General features: G+C 44.9%; 1 protein-coding gene across 1 annotated transcript in view; it reads left to right on the top strand.

The window, feature by feature from the left end:
- The window catches only part of PIP4K2A (phosphatidylinositol-5-phosphate 4-kinase type 2 alpha), a 179,243-nt gene that overhangs the window by 97,941 nt on the left and 61,339 nt on the right, over positions 1-19,963 (top strand). Inside the window, exons 2-3 of the mRNA XM_082616812.1 lie at positions 6,280-6,377; positions 7,597-7,693. Of these exons, the coding sequence (XP_082472938.1) occupies positions 6,280-6,377; positions 7,597-7,693 (195 nt within the window). The remainder of the gene's footprint in view (positions 1-6,279; positions 6,378-7,596; positions 7,694-19,963) is intronic.

Here is a 19,963-nt window from a genome sequence, read left to right on the forward strand (position 1 = left end):
CTTTGGGAAGCTGGAATCTCAACGGTTATGTGAAAAAAAAGCAAGTACCACATGAAAGTCAACGTGGATCCAGAAATGAGGGTGGTGGTATCCAATCTGAAAATTTGTGCAGTGCTCAACATAATATAATTCTATACTAAATATATATTTTATAACTCTAGCTGATAGTTTGCATATATGTTTTTTGTCATAGGGTTTTTAAAGAAGTATTAAATTTTTAGACCAGTCAATTCTTTAACATGATTCAAAAATCAAAAAGCGGGGCCTCCCTGGTGGCGCAGTGGTTGAGAGTCCGCCTGCCGATGCAGGGGATACGGGTTCATGCCCCGGTCTGGGAGGATCCCATATGCCGCGGAGCGGCTGGGCCCGTGAGCCATGGCCGCTGAGCCTGTGCGTCCGGAGCCTGTGCTCCGCAACGGGAGAGGCCACAACAGTGAGAGGCCCGCGTACAGCAAAAAAAAAAAAAAAAAAAAAAAAAAAAAAAAAAAAAAAAAATCAAAAAGCGTAAAGAGAAACACGGTGAGAAGTCTCCCCCATCTTGGTCGATGGCAGCTCCATCTTGTAATTGTTCAGACCAAAGCCTGTGAGTGGGCCTGAGCTTCTGTCTTTCTGACACCCCCGCTCAGAGCTCCAGGAAATCATGTCTCTACTTTCCGAAAATATCCACAATCTGACTCCCCGTCTCTAACTACACTGCTGTCGTCCTGGTCAAAACAGGGTATCATGAGACTTCCCCGGCGGTCGGGCGGTTAAGATTCCACGCTTCCACTGCAGGGGGTGCAGGTTCAATCCCTGGTTGGGGAACTAAGATCCCACAGGCCACAAGGCGCGGCCAAAAGAAACCCAAAAAACAAAACAGACAAACGAACAGGCTATTACTACACTTGCGTGTAACTGGTCTCCCTATTTCTATGCTTGTGCCCACCACCCCGTCATCTTTCTAAGCCCTAAGTTCACTGATATCATCTCTTTATCACCCAGAAGCTACAAGAGCTCCCTTATCTCACAGAGTAAAAGCGAGTCTTCCTAGTGACCCGGAAGGCCCTATAGGAACCCCTTGCCTTTACCGCTGATCTCAGCTCTTACTGTTTCTCCCCTCACATAATCTGCTCCGTCCACACTGTTCTCCTTGTCCCAAGCATACCAGGCATGTCCCTACCCCAGGGCCTTTGCACTGCAGTGTTAAATCTCATCTCCTCCAAACTCTGGCCTACTTGAATCCACCCTATTTTAAATGCTTCAGTGACTCTCACCTCTGCACCAATGGGTGCTCCCTAGCTCTTTTGTCCTGCTCTTTTTCCTTTTTCCATAGCCTTTTAAAATAGTAGATAATTTACTTCTAACACAGTAATTTACTAAGTTTATTGTTTTATCTTCTGGCTCTTCCCACTAAAACAGAAGCTCCAGAGGGCAGGCATCTTAATCTGTTTTGTTCCCAATGTATCCCAAGCATCTGGAAGAATACTTGGCCATAATATAATAGGTATGCAACATATTGACTTTGATATGTTGTTTAAAAATCTGTATCTTTCTTAATTTTATGTCTGTTTAAACTGTCAATAAAAGCACATTCAAATGTTCCTCTATAATGATGGATCGCCCGTTTTCCCTGAGGTCCTAACATTTTTTGCTCTATACTTTCAGGCTAATTAGGTGCTTATAAAATATGAATCCTATCTTCCTGGCTAATTGAACCTTTTATCATTGTGCACAGACCTTCTTTACCCTTAGTAATGCTTTTGTCTTAAAGTTATTAGTTTATTTGATACTAATAAAAGTAGGCTAGCTTTTCAGTAATATTTAGTACTATTTAATATATTTTTTCTGTCCCTTAGCTTTCGATGTATTTGAGTTCTTATGTTTTAGGTGTGTCTCGTGCACATAGCTTATAGTTTTTAATTCATTATGACAGTCTTTATGTTTAACTGCTAGCCTATTTATGCCTATTGTGATTATGTATATATCCAGATTTATTTATATCACTTTTATTTGTCCCACTTTTGTTGTGCAAATTTCTTTTCTATTGCTTGCATTTCTTTTTTTATTTTTATTTTTAAAATTTATTTATTTATTATTTATTTTTGGCTGTGTTGGGTCTTCGTTACTGTGTGCAGGCTTTCTCTAGTTGCGGTGAGTGGGGGCTACTCTCTGTTGCGTGCGCGGGCCTCTCACTGCAGCGGCTTCTCTTGTTGTGGCTCGCGGGCTCTAGAGTGCAAGCTCAGTAATTGTGGTGAACGGGCTTAGTTGCTCCACGGCATGTGGAATCTTCCCGGACCAGGGCTCGAACCTGTGACCCCTGCACTGGCAGGTGGATTCTTAACCACTGAGCCACTAGGGAAGCCCCACGTTTCTTTTTTTTAAAATTGAGTTTTGTTTTCTCATTCTGTTTTTCCCCTTCTACTAGTTTGGAAGTTATCTACTGTGTTTCTTATTCTTTTAATGTTTGCCCTGGGAATTGTAACATAACACTTAAAGTCTGCAGTTAATACCTTACCTCTCCTCCTGAAAAATACCATGAGCATTATAACCGTGGCCATCTACTTTCCAACTTATACCCTGTTGCTATTCAGTGTGTATTTCTGTCCTTTTTAATCTCATAAATTGGGCATTATTACTTTATATAGATGTTTACTTATATTTGTCCTTATATTTACCAGTTTATTTACTTACTAATATTTTTGTTATCTCAGACCTTCCACCCACAATGTTTACCTTCTTTCTGAAGTATATCTTTTTTTTTTTTTTCTTTTGCGGTATGTGGGCCTCTCACTGTTGTGGCCTCTCCCGTTGCGGAGCACAGGCTCCGGACGCGCAGGCTCAACGGCCATGGCTCACGGGCCCAGCCGCTCCACGGCATGTGGGATCTTCCCAGACCGGGGCACGAACCCGTGTCCCCTGCATCGGCAGGCGGACTCTCAACCACTGCGCCACCAGAGAAGCCCTCTGAAGTATATCTTTAATAGAGTCTAAATAACGTGCTTCTAAAGCTTGTAAGTTCCTCTAGGGAGGTGTGTTGTAGATAAGTTCTCAGTTAAAAGCCTTTATTTTGCTCTCATTTTTTTGAAACACAGTTTGTTTTTTAATTTTTATTGGAGTATAGTTGACTTACAATGTTATGTTAGTTTCAGGTATACAGCAAAGTGAATCTGTTATACATACACATACATCTACTCTTTTTAAGATTCTTTCCCCATATAGGCCATTACAGAGTACTGAGTAGAGTTCCCTGTGCTACACAGTAGGTCCTTATCAGTTATCTATTTTATATATAGTAGTGCGTATATGTCAATCCCAATCTTCCAATATATTGAAAGATTGTTTGTTTGTTGTTTGTTTGTTTTTGCAGTACGCGGGCCTCTCCCGTTGCGGAGCACAGGCTCCGGACGCGCAGGCTCAGCGGCCATGGCTCACGGGCCCAGCCACTCCGCGGCATGTGGGATCTTCCCAGACCGGGGCACGAAACCATGTCCCCTGCATCGGCAGGCAGACTCTCAACCACTGCGCCACCAGGGAAGCCCTGAAAGATAGTTTTAATGGGTTTGTCCCACGTGTGTTTTTTTCCAATATCCTGAAGCAGTAAGTCAGTTCTGACACTGTCTTCCTGGAGATCGAATCAGACCCCACAGGTCATTAGCCCAGTCCCACAAGACTGCCCCTTCCTCGACTTCAGTTACCCCTCACAAGTCCAGGTTGTTACTTGTGCTTCTGACCAACTGGCTGTAAATCAGAGGTTCCCACAGCCTCCTCCTCCAGTTCCATTATTTTGCTAAGCAGCTCACAGAACTCTGAAAAACATTTATATATGTTTACCAGTTTATTATAAAAGATGTTATAAAGGATACTGATGCAGAGGTACATAGGTCCCGAGTGCAGGAGCTTCTGTCCCCATGGAACTGGGGTGCACCACCCTCCTGGCATGTGGATGTGTTCACCCACCCAGAATCTCTCCAACTCTTATTGTTAAAAAGTTTACATAGAACTTCATCTCCAGCGTCTCCCTTCCCCTTCCCTGAGGTCAGTGGGTAGGGCTGAAAGTTCCAACCGTCCGGTCACTTGGTCTTTCTGGTGACCAGGCCCCATCCTGAGGCCATCTAGGGGTCTAAACCTAAGTCACCTCATTAGCATAAATTCAGGTATGCCCCGAAAGGGCTTCTGGTGAATGGCAAAAGATACTCCTGTCACTTAGGAAGTTGCAAGGGTTTTAGGAGATTTGTGCCAGGAACCCGGACAATGATCAAAATATATTTCTTATTATACCACAGTATACAGTTTTATGTTGACAGTAATCTTCCACTCTGAGGATATCATTCTACTGTCTGTGGGCTCCCAGTTTTGCTGTTGGGAAGTAAGCTGTCCGTCTGATAGTCATTTCTTTGTTGTGTTCTGTCTTTTCTCTCTGGCCCCTTTTCTTTTCTTGGTTTTTGGTATCCTTTAGTTTAGCTGCAGTGTCTCTAGGTGTGGACTTCTTCTGTGTCCATTAGGTATTATGCATCTACAGGTTTATAACTCTCACAGTCATGAAAAATTCTCAACCATTACATCTTCAAATATTATCTCTTCCCCATATTCTGTATTACTCTCTTCCTCTAAGATTCCATTTAAACCCACTGCACTCCCCGTCTTAACCATTCTCTCATATATTACATTTCCATTCTTTCTGTCTGTGGTATTCTAGGTAGTTTTCTCAGATCCATCCTCTGGTATACCAGTGATCCAATCTGCTGCGTAAATACTAGGTCAGAGGCTTTTTGTTTTGTTTTCAAGTCAACAGTTACAGTTTCCATTTTGTAAAATTTTTATTTGATTCTTTTTCAAGTCTGATTGGTCATTTTGAAAGTCTCATAGTTTACTCATTTTTGCTAGTCCACCTCTTACTCTCTTCATACGTTTTATTCATAGTTTTTATTTTCTATTCTGTATCTGATCGTCCTACCAGCTGAAGCCTTGAAAATAATATCAGTTTTTGTTTCTGTTGACTCCCACTCTTGTTGTCTTTGTGAACTCATATTTGGTTGAACTTAATCTGTGGGGATCCTGGAGGTCTGTGTTAAGGGTGTTTTCTTCCAGACACCATTTACATTTACTTCCACTGGGTTTTGGGACCACTTTCACTTCCTTCAGGGGTCCTAGTTTAATGTTGAAGTCTCGGGTTGAGCTCCGCAGTTATGCTTTGACCCAAAGTGTGAAATTGGCATCTATCTTCAGAGAAGCCCCTCCTTTCACACTTACCTGATGGTCACCACATGCCCTACGGATGATTAAACTAGCTCACTTTAGGGGAAGGAAGGTCTTGAAATTTTCCTTCTGCTTTCTATGAACCCAGCAGTGGGTTAACAACTCTGCTCTATCAAGAAACTTATTTTGTTTGTTTTTGTAACTGAGAAGCCTTCCAAGTATCTTACATTTACTGGAAGTATAAACCTTTAAAGTGGTTTTTATTACTAGCAACCAGGGAGTTATCACTTGGGAGCTAAATGCAAAAATAATTAACCAAGAGAAGGTTCAACTGTTTCAAAGTCAGGTGTCAAAAGCCGTCCCTGTCCCTGCCATTCACTGGAATGTAAACCGAGATGGATTTACCTTTTGTTCTCTGTAACCACATAAAGATGTGCCTTTGTCTTGACCCCTGGCCAACCCACCTCCCTCTCATCCAATCCCAGAGCCATATGCTTCCTTCCTTTCCTTCATGAAGGTTCCTCTTCTGATAAATTCATGCCCTATCCCAATACTTATTTTTAAATTAGTTCCCACAAGAAAGGTAAAGACCACATGAACGGCAGTGTTCCTTTTTCGTACCCCGAAGTGTGAAGAAATAGTCTTATTGATTAATTCAACAAATATTTATATCAGAAATTAAAAAAGCCTCTTTCTCAGAGAATATTTTCTTTACAGAGGGAAGTTGACCTGGACATGGGATCAAAGGACCTCTGGGTCAAGGCTCTGGAGGGGCAGTGGGAGGGTGGACGGGGAGAAGCAGGGACAGCTGGCCCTGAGGGTTCACCCTCCAGAACCCCTCCCTTGCCCCTGCCATCCCGGGGGCCAGCGGCAGACAGGGCTGAGCCGGGGAGTTGCAGCCGATGTGTGCTGGGGGGCAGTGGTGACGGCTGATGAAAAGAGTGGGGAAGGCGGCAGAAGAGACGATTCGGGACAGGAACAGGGAGGAAGGTGGGCCAGGAAGTACAAGCATCCATGACGTTTCCTTGGTAAATTACATGTTTAAGTCAAGCACTTCCCACCTAGATACTTACAACCTGTGCCATTTATTTTATATTTTTCTAGATCAATGAACTGAGCCATGTTCAAATCCCTGTTATGTTGATGCCAGATGACTTCAAGGCCTATTCAAAAATAAAGGTGGACAATCACCTTTTTAACAAGTAAGTACAAGTACGAGCACGACCTTTTGTAGAACTGATGTGGCTGCCAGGAGTATGAATTTGAATTTGAATTTTTGTGAATTTCTATAATCACATTATTTTTCAATGGGTGGGAGTAAAGTTTTGCTGATAAAGTTTATCCTGTGATAAACATAACCATCTGTCATTTTCAGAAAAGCAACAGCAGGCCCTCTTGGGTAATATCTTTTTGCATATGGCATATTGTTCTCTATGAATATCTTATATGTTAAGGTGATATTCTCATTACTATTTAAATGCTTGAAGCTGTAAATTGCTTGGATTCTTTTTTTTTTTTTTTTTTTGGCAGCTATGGACCTCAGCTCTCTTAAACAAAACTCTCCTGATGATTCCTTTATGAACAGAAATGACTACTTCCTAAAACAATAAAGAATGAAGGTGCATTTTTATAAAACATAATTGGATGCCATGTTGGGCATTGAGACTATTTCTCCCTCTTTTGGATGTCATTTTAGACATCATTATGGACCACCTTCTGTGTCAGGCAGTCCATTGAGAGCCAGACGTACAGGAATGTATAAGAAACAGTCCTGCCCTCGGGGGTTCACAGTCAGGCGGGTGGTTGAAAATGGACACATATACAAATTACCATCACTTAGTGTGTGGAGTACCACAGTGGGGGCACAGGGTGTGTGTGTGCGTGTGAACACAAAGGGGGAAGCCATTCTGAATGAGTGGGATGAGCCCCAGAGAAATCCCTCCCATGTGAAGATCAGTTGTGAAATTCCTTAATGGGGCCATTGTTCTAATGTGAAGCTGATGTGTTAATTATTCTCATAATGCCCTTTAAAGGTTGACCTTTTGAGGGGATCTTTTCTAGGTGAATATAGAGTGTGGTGTTTATATAAAAGATAAAACAGGTCCATCTAGGAGTGAGAGTCAGTCTTGTTTTGTAAGCTTTCATCAGCAGGCAGCCCAGGACCAGTGAGGGAGCACCGTTTGCTGTCCTTCCCTAACTCGCCAAGCTCTTTGCTTTTCCTTCACCGTTTCCCCTGCGTGTCCGTCCCTTCTGTCCCCCGGATCCTACTGTGGGTTCTGGTTGGCCCCTTGAAACCCACCTGTGCCTTCTGTGGGTCGGGAATCCCAAGCACTTCTTTGGCTGCAGGGGAGCATGAAGGTGGCAGATTCAAGTCTGGTTCACTCTTTGTACGTCTGAACTTTATTCCACAACCTGTTTCAGAGAAAACATGCCGAGCCACTTCAAGTTTAAGGAATACTGCCCGATGGTTTTCCGTAACCTGCGGGAGAGGTTTGGAATCGATGATCAGGATTTCCAGGTGAGCTGCTTTCGTAACATTGGTTTCACATGGGTTTCATCGTGCCTTTTGCGCTGTAAAATGGGATTCACATTTTTGTCATGACAAGTAATTAGATAATAGTAATTTTCATTTTGTATGAGAATTTTTCAGTGTTCTTTCTGAAATAAAGGGTTCTTTCAGTTAGGGACCACTATACAATGTGATTTCAGTAGTCCGCAGAAGAAATTATTCTTTGGGAAGGGAGCAAGCCTGTGAGTTTTATATAATATTCTCACTTACAGATGAAAGTATTCTGCCCGCAGAGCCTCCTTTTGATTTTCTGCCCTCAAACGGGTTGGCAGCCCCTAGGGTTGTGTATGTGTGTTGAATTCGCATTTCCTTTATTTGTAGAGGCCACTTAGGAATCTTAGAAATTTGTTTTCGTTCTTGCAGATTTGCCGAATTGGCCCACCCTGGCCCTCGCTGCCGTATTTTGTCAGAGACCCCCTTAGAGCCCTGCAGTGCCCAGCGGTCTAGTGACTGCAGCACCTCTGTCACCATCAGGAGCCCGCCAGTCCCAGGGACACTTCTGTGCAGCACCGTCTCCTGCTCTTGGGACCCCCCCCATGTAAAGATGTGCCCTGGTGCTTTTCTCCCCATGTTTGCCCAGTTCTCAATTTCAACTTTTAAAATCGCTGTCAGATCTGCTCATCTCTGGTCATTTCTCCTGAGAACGGACTAGGCATCAGTTACCTGATTTTCACAGAGCTGGCCAGATTCGTAAAAGCCAAGGAGTTTTTTAAGAGCAGAAATCTAAGTCAGAAGATACAAGGGCTGCTTTCTGGTCTTTTACGGCAGGCCGTTCATTTTACTATAAGAGTACTGACTTATTTTAAATCTGGTAAACACTTTCTCTTGTTTGCCTCAAACCAGAAATCCTAACTAATCCTGCATTACGTGTCCTATTGCCACCCTGGGTGACCTTACAAGGTGAATACTGGAACAGCTCACCCTGTACTTTCCCTTAAAGAATAGGCCCCTAAGGCAAATCAAGCTTAGCTAACATGCTTTCTTATAGATCTGTGGGTCTCCCCGCCCTGCCCCATTGTTGGAAGTTTCCAAGAATCTCTCACAGGCTTACTCAGGCATGAGAAGCCTTGAAGCGGCCATGTTTTGAAAAGGCGACGCTGGCCAGGCTGCTGGTGAGGTTCCCTCCTCTGCGGACCTGGCCGAGGTTTCCACGGAGGTCCAGGCTCTGAGCAGAGGCTCGGGTGCGCCCCGGAGAGGGCTGAGGGGAAGTGGGTGGGGAGGATGTGAGCTCTCGGTTTGCTTTTAAAAACTGCGATGGAGCCAGTGTTCAGGTGTGGGCTTCATGTGTAAGAGAGAAAGAACTTCGATCACACTTGGACTTGAATTTACTGCTGCAAAAGCCAAGTCACCTTTAAAGAACAAATTTTGGAATTGTAAAAAAGCCTTGTATAAAATAAAAAGGAATAATTCTACATTATGTAAGAACTGTTCTACGTTTCAAGAGGCCGTGTGAAAATTGTATGCTTTGAAAAGAAGGAACAGCTAATAACTTCGACATCCTAAGAGAATCTCCTCTGACTCTGGCTACATTCAAGTGTGTATCTTCCTTTGTGCTCCTCCTTTTTTTTTTTTTTAATTTTTTAAAATAAAATAGCTATACTGGCGTTTCACAGAAACTGACTTTCAGGGCGTGCGCTACAGGGTCTTGTTAAATTCCTCAATTCATTACCACAGTGAAGTCCTTATATTTCTTCTGAGAACCAGCCCTGTTAATTGAGATCCCAAATGCATCCATTAGATCCTTAGTTGCTGAAATACTAAGACACGAACCAGGTTTCCCTCTCTTTTTTCCCCCTAAAAACAAAACCACGTAAGTTGATATTTAAGTGAGTGCACATTGCTGATACAAACTTTGAAGGCAAATTAGGCGAGTGGAGGATGATTCACACGGAACTAATTGGCAAGTCTGTTAAGCTCTTAGCGTGAGAGATCAGTACAAGGGAGAACCGGTGTGAGTGTAATTAATCATTTGAATACCACTCCTTCCCTCAGCCATGCCTGGTGTTTTTGGCATTTAGATTGCTGCTTTCTCTTTGGCAACTGTATTTATTTAAAAATTAAAAAGTGGGTGTTTACAGTAACGTTAGTAAACCAGACATACGCAGTCCCTGTGTACCCCCAGATTCCACCAACTGCAGATCAAATTGCAGTTGGAATTGGCGGATACGGAATCTGCGGATGCGGAATCTGCGGATGCGGAATCTGCGGATACGGAGGGCCGATTGTACTGGCCCCGTTTCTATGTTCCTTTCCCAATGTCTGTACCTCTTAAAACTTTTTCAGCTGGGGCAGGGCCCCTGAGTTTAAACTGAAGATAAGATCGTACACATGGGGCTTAACCCACCTTGTTGGCTACTTGGTTTGGAAAACGGAGGAAGTTGTGCCAACAGTGGCTCTGGCTTGGTGCGTCTGGGTGCCTGCGCGCCGCAAGCCAGGGAGGCGGAGTGCTGTGCGCTTGCGGGGGCCGGCGGGGCTGTGGTCTCGGCCGTTCGGCTCACCACTGCCCGGACGCTTCATTCGCTGTGGCCAGAACAGGTAACAGGTATCAGTTGACACCTAGTGCCAAACTGAACTCTCTTTCTCAATCTGATTTGAAAAGTGGGATCAATGACCCGGCGTCTTGTCATCTTTGGAAGCACTGGATTGCTCAAGGGGCCCAGGCCCCTCACTGTTCCCCTTGCCTTGCTCTGTTTAATTTTCTGAAGTGCTTGCTTATTGGACAAATGACTTTTAAACCTCTGTGGCGAAAAGGAGCTCCACTGTGCGGTTCGTTTAGTATTCAAACCTTCATGTTATATCAAATGGATAAATGTTCGCCACCTCCCTTGCGTGTTTGAATGCCGTTTTGCTGCACCTGACAAAAGTCAGTATCTATCCATCTGATCAAAGTAGAACATAGTAATTAGCCAACTTAATTGACCTCCTTTAGCCAACTTGAACTTCTTGAAAGGAACTGAGAAACATCCCTGCTGTCTCCATAAACATTTGTATCTTTCCTCTGGTTTTGATTTCTTGAAAATGTCTTTTAAAAACAACTTCTTTTTCTTGCTGTTAAAGATAAATTCAAGCAACAGTTCTAGAATACTCATTATTAACAGCAGTGTCACTGACCATTCATATGTAAACCTGTGTGCGTACGTGTATGCATGTATGCTCAGTGCTTTCAGATTCAAGATTTTCTCCAACTTATTAGTGCTTCTTAAAATCACTTCATTGGCTTGTAATATGCACAGAGGTGAACTGTGTTCTGATCATTGTTGGGACAGTGTGACTCCCCATGACCGTTCTTTTAAGATGTCTTTCAAGATGAATGCTCCCCCAGAGGCCTCGCTGTTACGGTTGCTACAGTTCTGTTCTTCCATCTCCTCTGCCACTTTAAGCTCCGCTCCCCATAGGTGGATGATTTCACACACAATTATCAACTCAGTGTGTGTTTATTTGCACCTACTGTGTGTAAGGCTCTGTGATAGACATCATAGGGAATGCAGAAGAGAAGAAAGGATGAAGGAATTTTTTTTAAACTATTACGTGACAGATTCTGTATTAGATGCTAATGAGATTTACAGAAACCCAGGCATCTTGATTTTTAATGTTCTTCAAGAAAACCTGCATCCCTCTTTCCAGTCTCTCATAGTATCAGAACCTCTTATGACAGGCCTGGGAGGTCAACTAGAGGCTTCGGTTGAAGTTTCTGAGCTGCAGGAAGGATTGCCCACCAGAAACCAAAAAGTTATACAGGATGGCAATGATGCAGTTAAAGCTAAATACACCATATAATAGAAACTGAGCCCTTTGGTTCTTTGTGGAGGATAATATTAGGTTTGCTTTTCCCCTCCCGCATCTTCGGAATTAGAATCCCTTGTTATTCACATTTGATGCATTTTCTTCTTTGTATTGGTAACAGAGGATTCTAATTTTAAAATAATTTTTAAAGCTAACGTTTTAAACTTTTGATGTTCTTGTTTCAAGTTTAAAAATAAAATTCTCCAGCGTTAAAGACCTTTAGAGTATACTAAACTTTGGGAAAAAATTTCTGCCAGTATCTTTAAAGTCTATCATGGTGTTCGCAAATGTAGATTTCCCAAATATAATTGAAACTGCCTGAGGGCAGGAGCTGTGTCTGGCTTGTTTACTGGAGCTGCAGGCCCAGAGGTTAGCACCAGCCTGCTCTGGACACTTAAGAAATATTTGCGGAAGAAAGGGAGGGACGGCTGAGGGGGGAATCCCCGGAGAAGTGGGCCTTCTGCACCAAAGCGTGGAGGCCAGAACCAGATGGTGTGGGCTGCGGGGAGCTAAAGAAGGGAACGTGGAGAAAGTGGGAACTGGGCGGAAAACCTCAACTGGACTCTTCAGCCCAAGAGCAGCCCTGTGGATTTTGCACAGGGGAGTGATGTGATGACACCTGGATTTTATAAAAGCAAATGGAGGCGGTTATGTGTAGAACGCATAAAAGGGAGGTAAAGAAATTAGGAGGCTACAAAATATCCCAACGAGTGAAGAAGAGGCGTGAACCAGGGCACTTGGCCCTGACAGGGTTGAGCTGAGAGCAGCTTTACGGGACGGGGAGAGGGGAAAACATAGGAGCAACGGACAGGAGCTGAGGTGTTGGACCCTGAGCAAGCGGGAGAGTGGAGGTGCCAGTCACCGGGGAAGGGAAGTGTGGGGATGGGAGAGGGGAGAAAGGAAGTTGAGCTTTTAGCCTGTGAATGTGGAGGTGACCTTGAGGTGCCTGTGTGAGGCTGGTCAGCATGTGGTTGGCCATCCCGGGATTGGGGTCAGGATCAGAGGCCCAGATCTGGGAGTGACGGGCACAGAGGTTCTTGCAGTGTCTCAAGTTTGCTGACTCGAGCCAGATAAGCTCTTTTATTCCTGTGTAACTGTCTGTCGTCTCTTGGGTTTGCCCTGCCTGCGCTTTCACAGTTTCTCCTCACACGTGTTGGCCTTTCAGCTTAGCTACTGGGAACCTCACGATGAATAGCGGACAGAAACCCTGCCTGGGCTGGAAACCAAAGGGCACCCCTCAGATTGGACAACTCTCTTGACAGACTTCTGGGAAAACTCCCTCCCAACCCATCAGCATCCTCAGATTTTCTTCACGTGCTTTTTCTGCTGTTTTTCAAGTGTTGAACCAATTACTGCCCCACCACAAACTGACCCCACCTGACAGCTCAGGCTTGCTGTTTGCCTGCGTTTTCCGTTCCTGAACCCACGTTGGGTTAAGTCTCGTCATTTTCAGCTGAGCGCTGACAATCATCCCTGCCAGGGAGCTCCTGTCAAGGTCAGATGCTGCCCGTTTGCTTATCAGGAGCCTCGGACACAGGCCCCTGGTATTTTAATCTGAGTCAAGTACCAACCTGAGTTTTGTAAAGGCGATCTCACGGCGCTCAGTGACGTTCCTGCAACTTTTCTTCTTTCTCTGCTGGTCATTACCGTTCGTATCTGTTTCCTTCTTTTCTGGTAAGTTGTTTCATTATTAATAAGTGTTCAATTGCACTGTGTTCTGACCCCCTCTGCAATGAAAGCCATTCCACGCCTGGGATCACAGCTCAGACTTTCTTTGAAATTCCCCAAGAGCGTAACACAGGGCTTTAAACACAGTGGGCTTTTAATAAATCCTTGATGTGATGTTAGCACGTTGGTCTTTCCCTCCCTGATGAGGTCAGAGGACCATCTGCTCGCTTAGATCCGTCAAACGCAAACCCAGAAAGCAGCCTCGTCCAGGCTCTGGCTCCTGGCTCCTGGGCCATGTGATTTGAGGCGTGTAATTGTAATCCTGAGTTGTCAGCAGGGTAGGTAGCCCGAGTTGGGAGAAAGAACATTTTCCTGCGATTTGGGAAGCTGGTTTGCGTCTTGGATCTTCAGTGACGGATACTGTGACTTAATCTGGTCACTTAGCCCTGGTAGGTCTCACTTTTCTCATCTGTGAAATGAGGGAGAAGGACTCCATGCTCTCTGAGGCCCTCCCAGCTGTCACATTTCTGAATCTGTTATTAAGTCACGGCCAATAGGTGACTGTCACTCAGGTTCCTGTACATGATACTGCCATGTCTCCTTTGTAAGGTACTGGCTTTTACACATTTGAGCTTGGCAGAATTGATTGTACGTGGCCTTCCTGTTGACTAAATGGAAAAACTTTCATACATTACTTTTAGCAGAAATACAAACTCATATCAAAATGGAAAAAAAAAAAAAACCCAAATGTCTGTAAGACTATATGAGTAGTTCAAGGGTATTAAATGTTCAAAATGCTTGGGTATTTAAAAAATGGATAGGGGACCGTAATGGTTGATGTTGATAGATCATGACATTTTTATGAGAAGTATAGAAAGATTGGTGGCAAAGATGAGCTAATTAAATTGACATTGCCTTCACCCTCCTGGAGGCCCCAGTAATCCTGGACCTCCCACTGTGGAAATAAACATCTTCAATGCAGACTTTTAGAGGCTTGGGGAGGAAGGCAAGCACCATTAATCCCTTTCTTTGGGGAAAGGAGAATAAATTTCCAATTATAAATGTAGGAAGGCCATTCAAGAGTGAGTTTCATCTCTCATTATCTTCCTTTATTTCTCATTGAGGGCTGACATGGCACTAGAGTTTCAAACACAGCTCTTGAGGTTTGAGATGGGGTGTTGTAATGCTACCCACCAGGGTTCTTGGACTCCTTAATCAACAGAAATTGATAAGAGGCTAGATGAGAAATTCAGGCAAGGCTTTACTGGGACTCATACTGCAGCACTAGGGAGCGAAAGCACGTCACAGGTGCCCGTACTCGCTCACTGAGTGGGCAAGCTGGTCCTTTAAACGGGGTGAGGGTGGGGGCGGGATGGAGGGGGGCTTAGGGTGGTCGCCCCCCCCAGGTGGTGCTGGGTGCAGGGATCGTGTGCAGGACCCTGCTTTTCTCCCAACACCTCAGAAGTGGCAGTTGGGTTTTTGGTCCTTTTGTATCTTGTTCACAATCTGCCCCGCCTGCATGCAGTTGTTTTTAGTCCCTTACAGTTTCCTTGTATCTGTTGCTGGAGGAGATGCTTGTCCAGGTGTAAGCAGTGCAGCGGAGGGTCCCAGGTCCCAGCCTGTCTCTGTAGATCTGTGATGTACTTGGCTGTGGAAAACAGGAGTGGTGGACAATGAGCTTACTTATCCAGAGGCAAGATCGTCCGGCAAAATGGACTAAATTATCCTGTTCTTACGTGTCCTGCATCTACTAGCTTTGCCCTAGAACTTTATTTTTTTTAATTTTTTGCGGTGTGCGGGCCTCTCACTGTTGTGGCCTCTCCCGTTGCGGAGCACAGGCTCCGGATGCGCAGGCTCAGCGGCCATGGCTCACGGGCCCAGCCGCTCCGCGGCATGTGGGATCCTCCCGGACCGGGGCACAAACCCGTGTCCCCTGCATCAGCAGGCGGACTCTCAACCACTGCGCCACCAGGGAAGCCCTAGAACTTTAATTTTTGTCCAGCGGTTTATGGTATCCCCAGCTCCCCAGCAAGCCTGGCAGCATCCTCAGAAGCATCATGGGCTGGCTGTCACGCGTCCACCACACTGGACTGAGCAGGGAGCACCCGTGATGTCGCCTCGCTCGCCCAGACATGGCCCAGGGTCTACAGCTGGGCCCCTCGGGGTGATGCGTGTGCTCCGGGGACTTGGAGGAAGAATGTTTGGACCAATCACAGCCGCCTGTGTGCTGGATGATTGTGCAATAGGAAATGTCCAGACAGGCAGATCTCTAGGACAGAAAGTGGATGAGAGGTTTCCTAGGTGGGGGGTGGAGGGAGAACGGGAGGGACTGCTTATGGGTCGATGAAAATGTTCTAAAGTTCATTGTGGTAACGGTGGTTTAATTTTGTAACCGTACTAAAAACCATTGATTTGTATGCTTTAAAGAGGTGAATTGTCTGGTGTGTGAATTATATCTCAGTAAGCCATTAGGGAAGAAGAATGTTTGGAGTTTAAGATTAGTTTATATTCAATATGAGAACTTTTTCCCCCTCCACCATTGGTTTTGGCTGCCTTTTTCTTGATGTAGGGGCTTATGTTAATAGTATTTCCACTTAGAACAAGTGAGTTTAAGGAATTACATAGTTTATAATATACACCTATCAAACCTATAGAAGAAAAGGGTAGCCAATGAATAAAAGCAAGTTTGTTGTGGTTTGTGTACATTTATCATTAGATTCCCCCCAAACTAAAAGCAAATCATTGTCCATTTGCTAAGCCTCCACAAACTGAAAGCAGTAACACATTAATGAATCCTAATTAGTAGAGCAAGAAGGAAACCTGGAGGCCATTAAGTCCGACTGTCTTTCCTTGCAGATAAGCAGATAACAGAGTAAGGAATGGGGGGTCTGACTGCCCTCAACTTCTCACTGCTTTTCTTTCTGCCATACGTGCTGAGACCCGAAAACCTGAAAAGGACAGAAAGGTAGTAAAGGAGTGACTGTTGTGGGCAGACGCTATGTCAGGTTTCTATTATGTCTGTATTTTCAGTGTTGAATTAAGCCTTTTAAGGCTCTGCATTGAACGCGATTGTGGATTTTGTGGTAGCCCAGCACGTTACACAAATGACTTTCCAGACCGGCATCCCAAGGTTGCTTTTCCAAACCTTCTCTCCCCTCAAGCCCTCCCACAGCCCGCCCCTGCTCACCCTCCTTGCCCTTGCGGCCACCTCAAGGTCACCAGAGGCCCGGCCGCCAGGCTCCCTGACGTTCCCTCCCCTGTACCTTCAAGTCCTCTGGCATCTTCAGCCAGCCTGCTTTCCTCCCCTCCTCCTCCTCGGGGAGAGGTCACCCCAGCTTTCCAGGCTACCTCCCCCGTGCTTTCTCCATCCTTTAAAGAACTGGCCCACTCTCCGCCATCCCTCCTGCCCTTTGGCTGGAGAGGATGCTGGGAGCTGAGCAGGGGCCGCAGATAGAAGGGAGACCTAGTGGGGCTGGAATTTTTGACTTGAAACTTCCTTGTGTAAAATGTTTTAAATTCTTTTTCAAACTGCAAGTGGTTCTTATTGAGGTTCTTATTGAGCCGTGAAATGGAGAGTATGAGAGTGGCGAGAATGTGGTTCTTGATTTTCACTGGGTACGAACCAGAGGCTTGGCCAGGGTGGAATCGAGAGCCAACTGAAGGGACTTCCCTGGCGGTCCAGTGGTTAAGGCTCCTTGCTTCCACTGCAGGGGGCAAGGGTTCGTTCCCTTGTTGGGGAAGTAAGATCCCTCATGCCACGCTGTGCAGCCAAAAGAAGGAGCCAAGAGGAAGAACCCATTCTGTAAGTCCTTCACTTTTTTTTTTTTGCGGTACGCGGGCCTCTCACTGTTGTGGCCTCTCCCGTTGTGGAGAACGGGCTCCGGACACGCAGGCTCAGCGGCCATGGCTCACGGGCCCAGCTGCTCCGCGGCATGCGGGATCTTCCCGGACCAGGGCACGAACCCGTGTCCCCTGCATCGGCAGGTGGACTCTCAACCACTGCGCCACCAGGGAAGCCCAGTCCTTCATTTTTGACTCACCAACTTACAGAGTAATTTGCTAATGTTGATCTGCATCTCTAAATGTCTTCCAGGTGAAATTTGCTATTTATAATAATAGCTACCATTAAGGAGTGCTACTGTTCCAGGCACTATTATCAGAACTCTGCCTTATCTAATTTAACCCCCAGGCAAACTTTTAATGATGATGATTCTCATCATTATTACCTTTCTACTAGTACGGAAACTGAGGCACAAAGAGCTTAAATAACTTGCCCAAAGTCACACAGTCTTGACATAGAGCACCCGTGTGTGATGCTTATACTGTCTTCTAGCTTCAATATCAGCGCTATTTGGAACTTGAAAGGTCATCAGACCTCTGCTTATGACAATATGAACCTGAGAGAATATGAATAAACTAAATAAGAGTATGAATAAACTAAATGTAACACAGAGAGATCGTTTTGATGTTCAGAACCCTCTGATGAGTGTGTACGTCATGGGCTTAGAATGTTTGCTCTTCTGATGGCTTCTAGACTTGGGTAGGTCTATTAGGGTATTTCAGAAGACCAGTCAGGGGGTGGAGGCCTCTGCAAGGCCTTCCACGGACGCCGTCCCACTCAGGTCTCAAAGCAAGTGGTTTCTGCCCTCTGGGCCTCTGTTTTCTCATCTGTAAATTGGGTGGTTTGGAATAATCTCCAGGGTTGCCTCCACCTGTCATGCTCTTTGATTATGACGTTTATTTACACATAAGGGGACCCTTTGGGGGCTTCTGGAGGTCACTCCCCGGCTCTGTTTCTCTCAGGCCTTTCTCCTCCTGGCCTCCCAGACTTGCCCAGGCATCCTGTATGAGGCTATGGTTCACTCTTCCTTTGTGACACAAAAAAGGGTCACTGAGGAATTTCAGTATTCAGTTTTTAGATAGCAGACTGTTGTGACTACATTCCATGTGTGTCTGCGACCTCCTTCCCTTAGCTCGTCCTCTCGTTCTTGCTGAAATTGTCCAAGTACATCTGGAACCTCTGACGTGTTATTTCCATGCTGCTCTAAGAACTATTGCCATCTCTCTTTAATCCTGGCCCAGATGTCCTAAGCCATCATCATGCCCCTGCTCAGATGGTGGTTGGACTCTCTTCTGACTGGACTTCTGCTGGAAATCATCAAATCACCTTCTGAGGCCTGTGCTGCCCTGCAATTCCTAGAGCCATATCTTCGAGGAAATACATTTTTTAGAGTCATAGGAGGTCTGAGGGAGAGACCTAGTTCAGCCTGCCCCCTCCCCTGGGCTTATCTTCTGTCACTTTATAGTCCCGGGAACTGAGGCTCAAAGATGCTGAATGCCGTATCCAAGGGTTGGTGAGTGGAGAGAATGTTCTAGGTCCCAGACCAGCACCCTGCCTTACTCGGTACTGCCCTTACCAACACACAGGCACTTCTGTCTCCTGTCAAAGGTTACAAAAAGTCAATGATTATGGTATTAATTAATGGCAAAAGTTTAGCCTTGTCTTTGTAAATTGCCCCTTTTTGTTACCTCAGAGGAAGCTTTTAGGCGGGAGCCTTAGGCATGTCACTTGGCTCCATTGTAGCCCAGTTTTATTATCTTCAAGTGGAAAAATGCACCTGGCTCTTTCTATCACATAGGAGTGTTGTGGAAATAAATATGAGTATGGATTTTTCCAGGCCTTAGAGTCATTCCAAGGATCCCACATTTTGTGTAAAATTGCATTCACTCTTCTGATTGTCTAAGGCTTTCAGTAAATCTGATTCATATATTTTTATATTCGTAGTGATTATAAAAGGTCCATTCTGAATTTTGACAAAGTGTGCTTGTTCCTAATTTCACTGGTTATTGGAAAACAATGAGCCTTAAAAAAACTCTTCCACACATTGGAAGTAGATATTGTGGGTTGGGGCTCCTTATGTGATTATTGAAAAATTGAGTTAAGGCAGAATCAAGAAGAGAATTTGTAAAGTTTTATATGCCAGGCCATTATGGGAGGGCCTATGTCCTTATACAAAATCTGTAATAAATAATTATCAGCGTCTGAAACTGAAGGGAAAGGCAAAGAACTTGGAAGGAGATAGCATCTGTGCTAAGGAGTTAGTACATTTTTGACTCTGCCTTTCTAGCCCTTTAGTTTGTAAATCCATACGTTGCTTTGAATGTAGTATTATTAAACATTTCATTAGTGAATTAATACAGTGAATGCAATGAATTATCATTCTTCACTGTAAAGTTTCACATTTTAATCAAACCAGAGTTGGACAGACTATAATGGGACAGGCATTCAGGCAGGTACGTTTATAATTATAACACACTTAACACACTAGACTCTCCACACTCTGCACCAGACAAATCCCCTCGTAGCCACGATTCACTAGACTCTTGGTTCTCACGTGTGGTCTGCAGGCTCGCTGCAGCTGTATCGGCATCTTCTGCTGCTTCAAACGCCCCATCCCACACCTGCCAGGTCAGACGCTGCATTGTCACGTGATCCCCAGGTGACTCCGTTGCTCATTAGAGGTTGAGAAGCACTGACTCTGCAGCTTTCAGTTCTGTTCTTTCCCACTGGCCCGTAATAGAATGTTACGTTTTCATATCCAGTTCGCCTGAGAAAACAGTCTCTGAAACTGATGCTGCTGTAATTCTGTCCTTTGCTAAATATAATTATCCTTTACTATTCCCCCCTCCCCCCGAAAAGTTATTTTACATGTGTTGTCAGTTTTACAAAGTTTATAACCTGGTCCGCCTGTCTTTCATTAAGTTGAT

This window comes from Mesoplodon mirus (assembly GCF_964341445.2).
Source record: "Mesoplodon mirus genome assembly, chromosome: 4".
Classification (NCBI taxonomy): Eukaryota; Metazoa; Chordata; class Mammalia; order Artiodactyla; family Ziphiidae; genus Mesoplodon; species Mesoplodon mirus.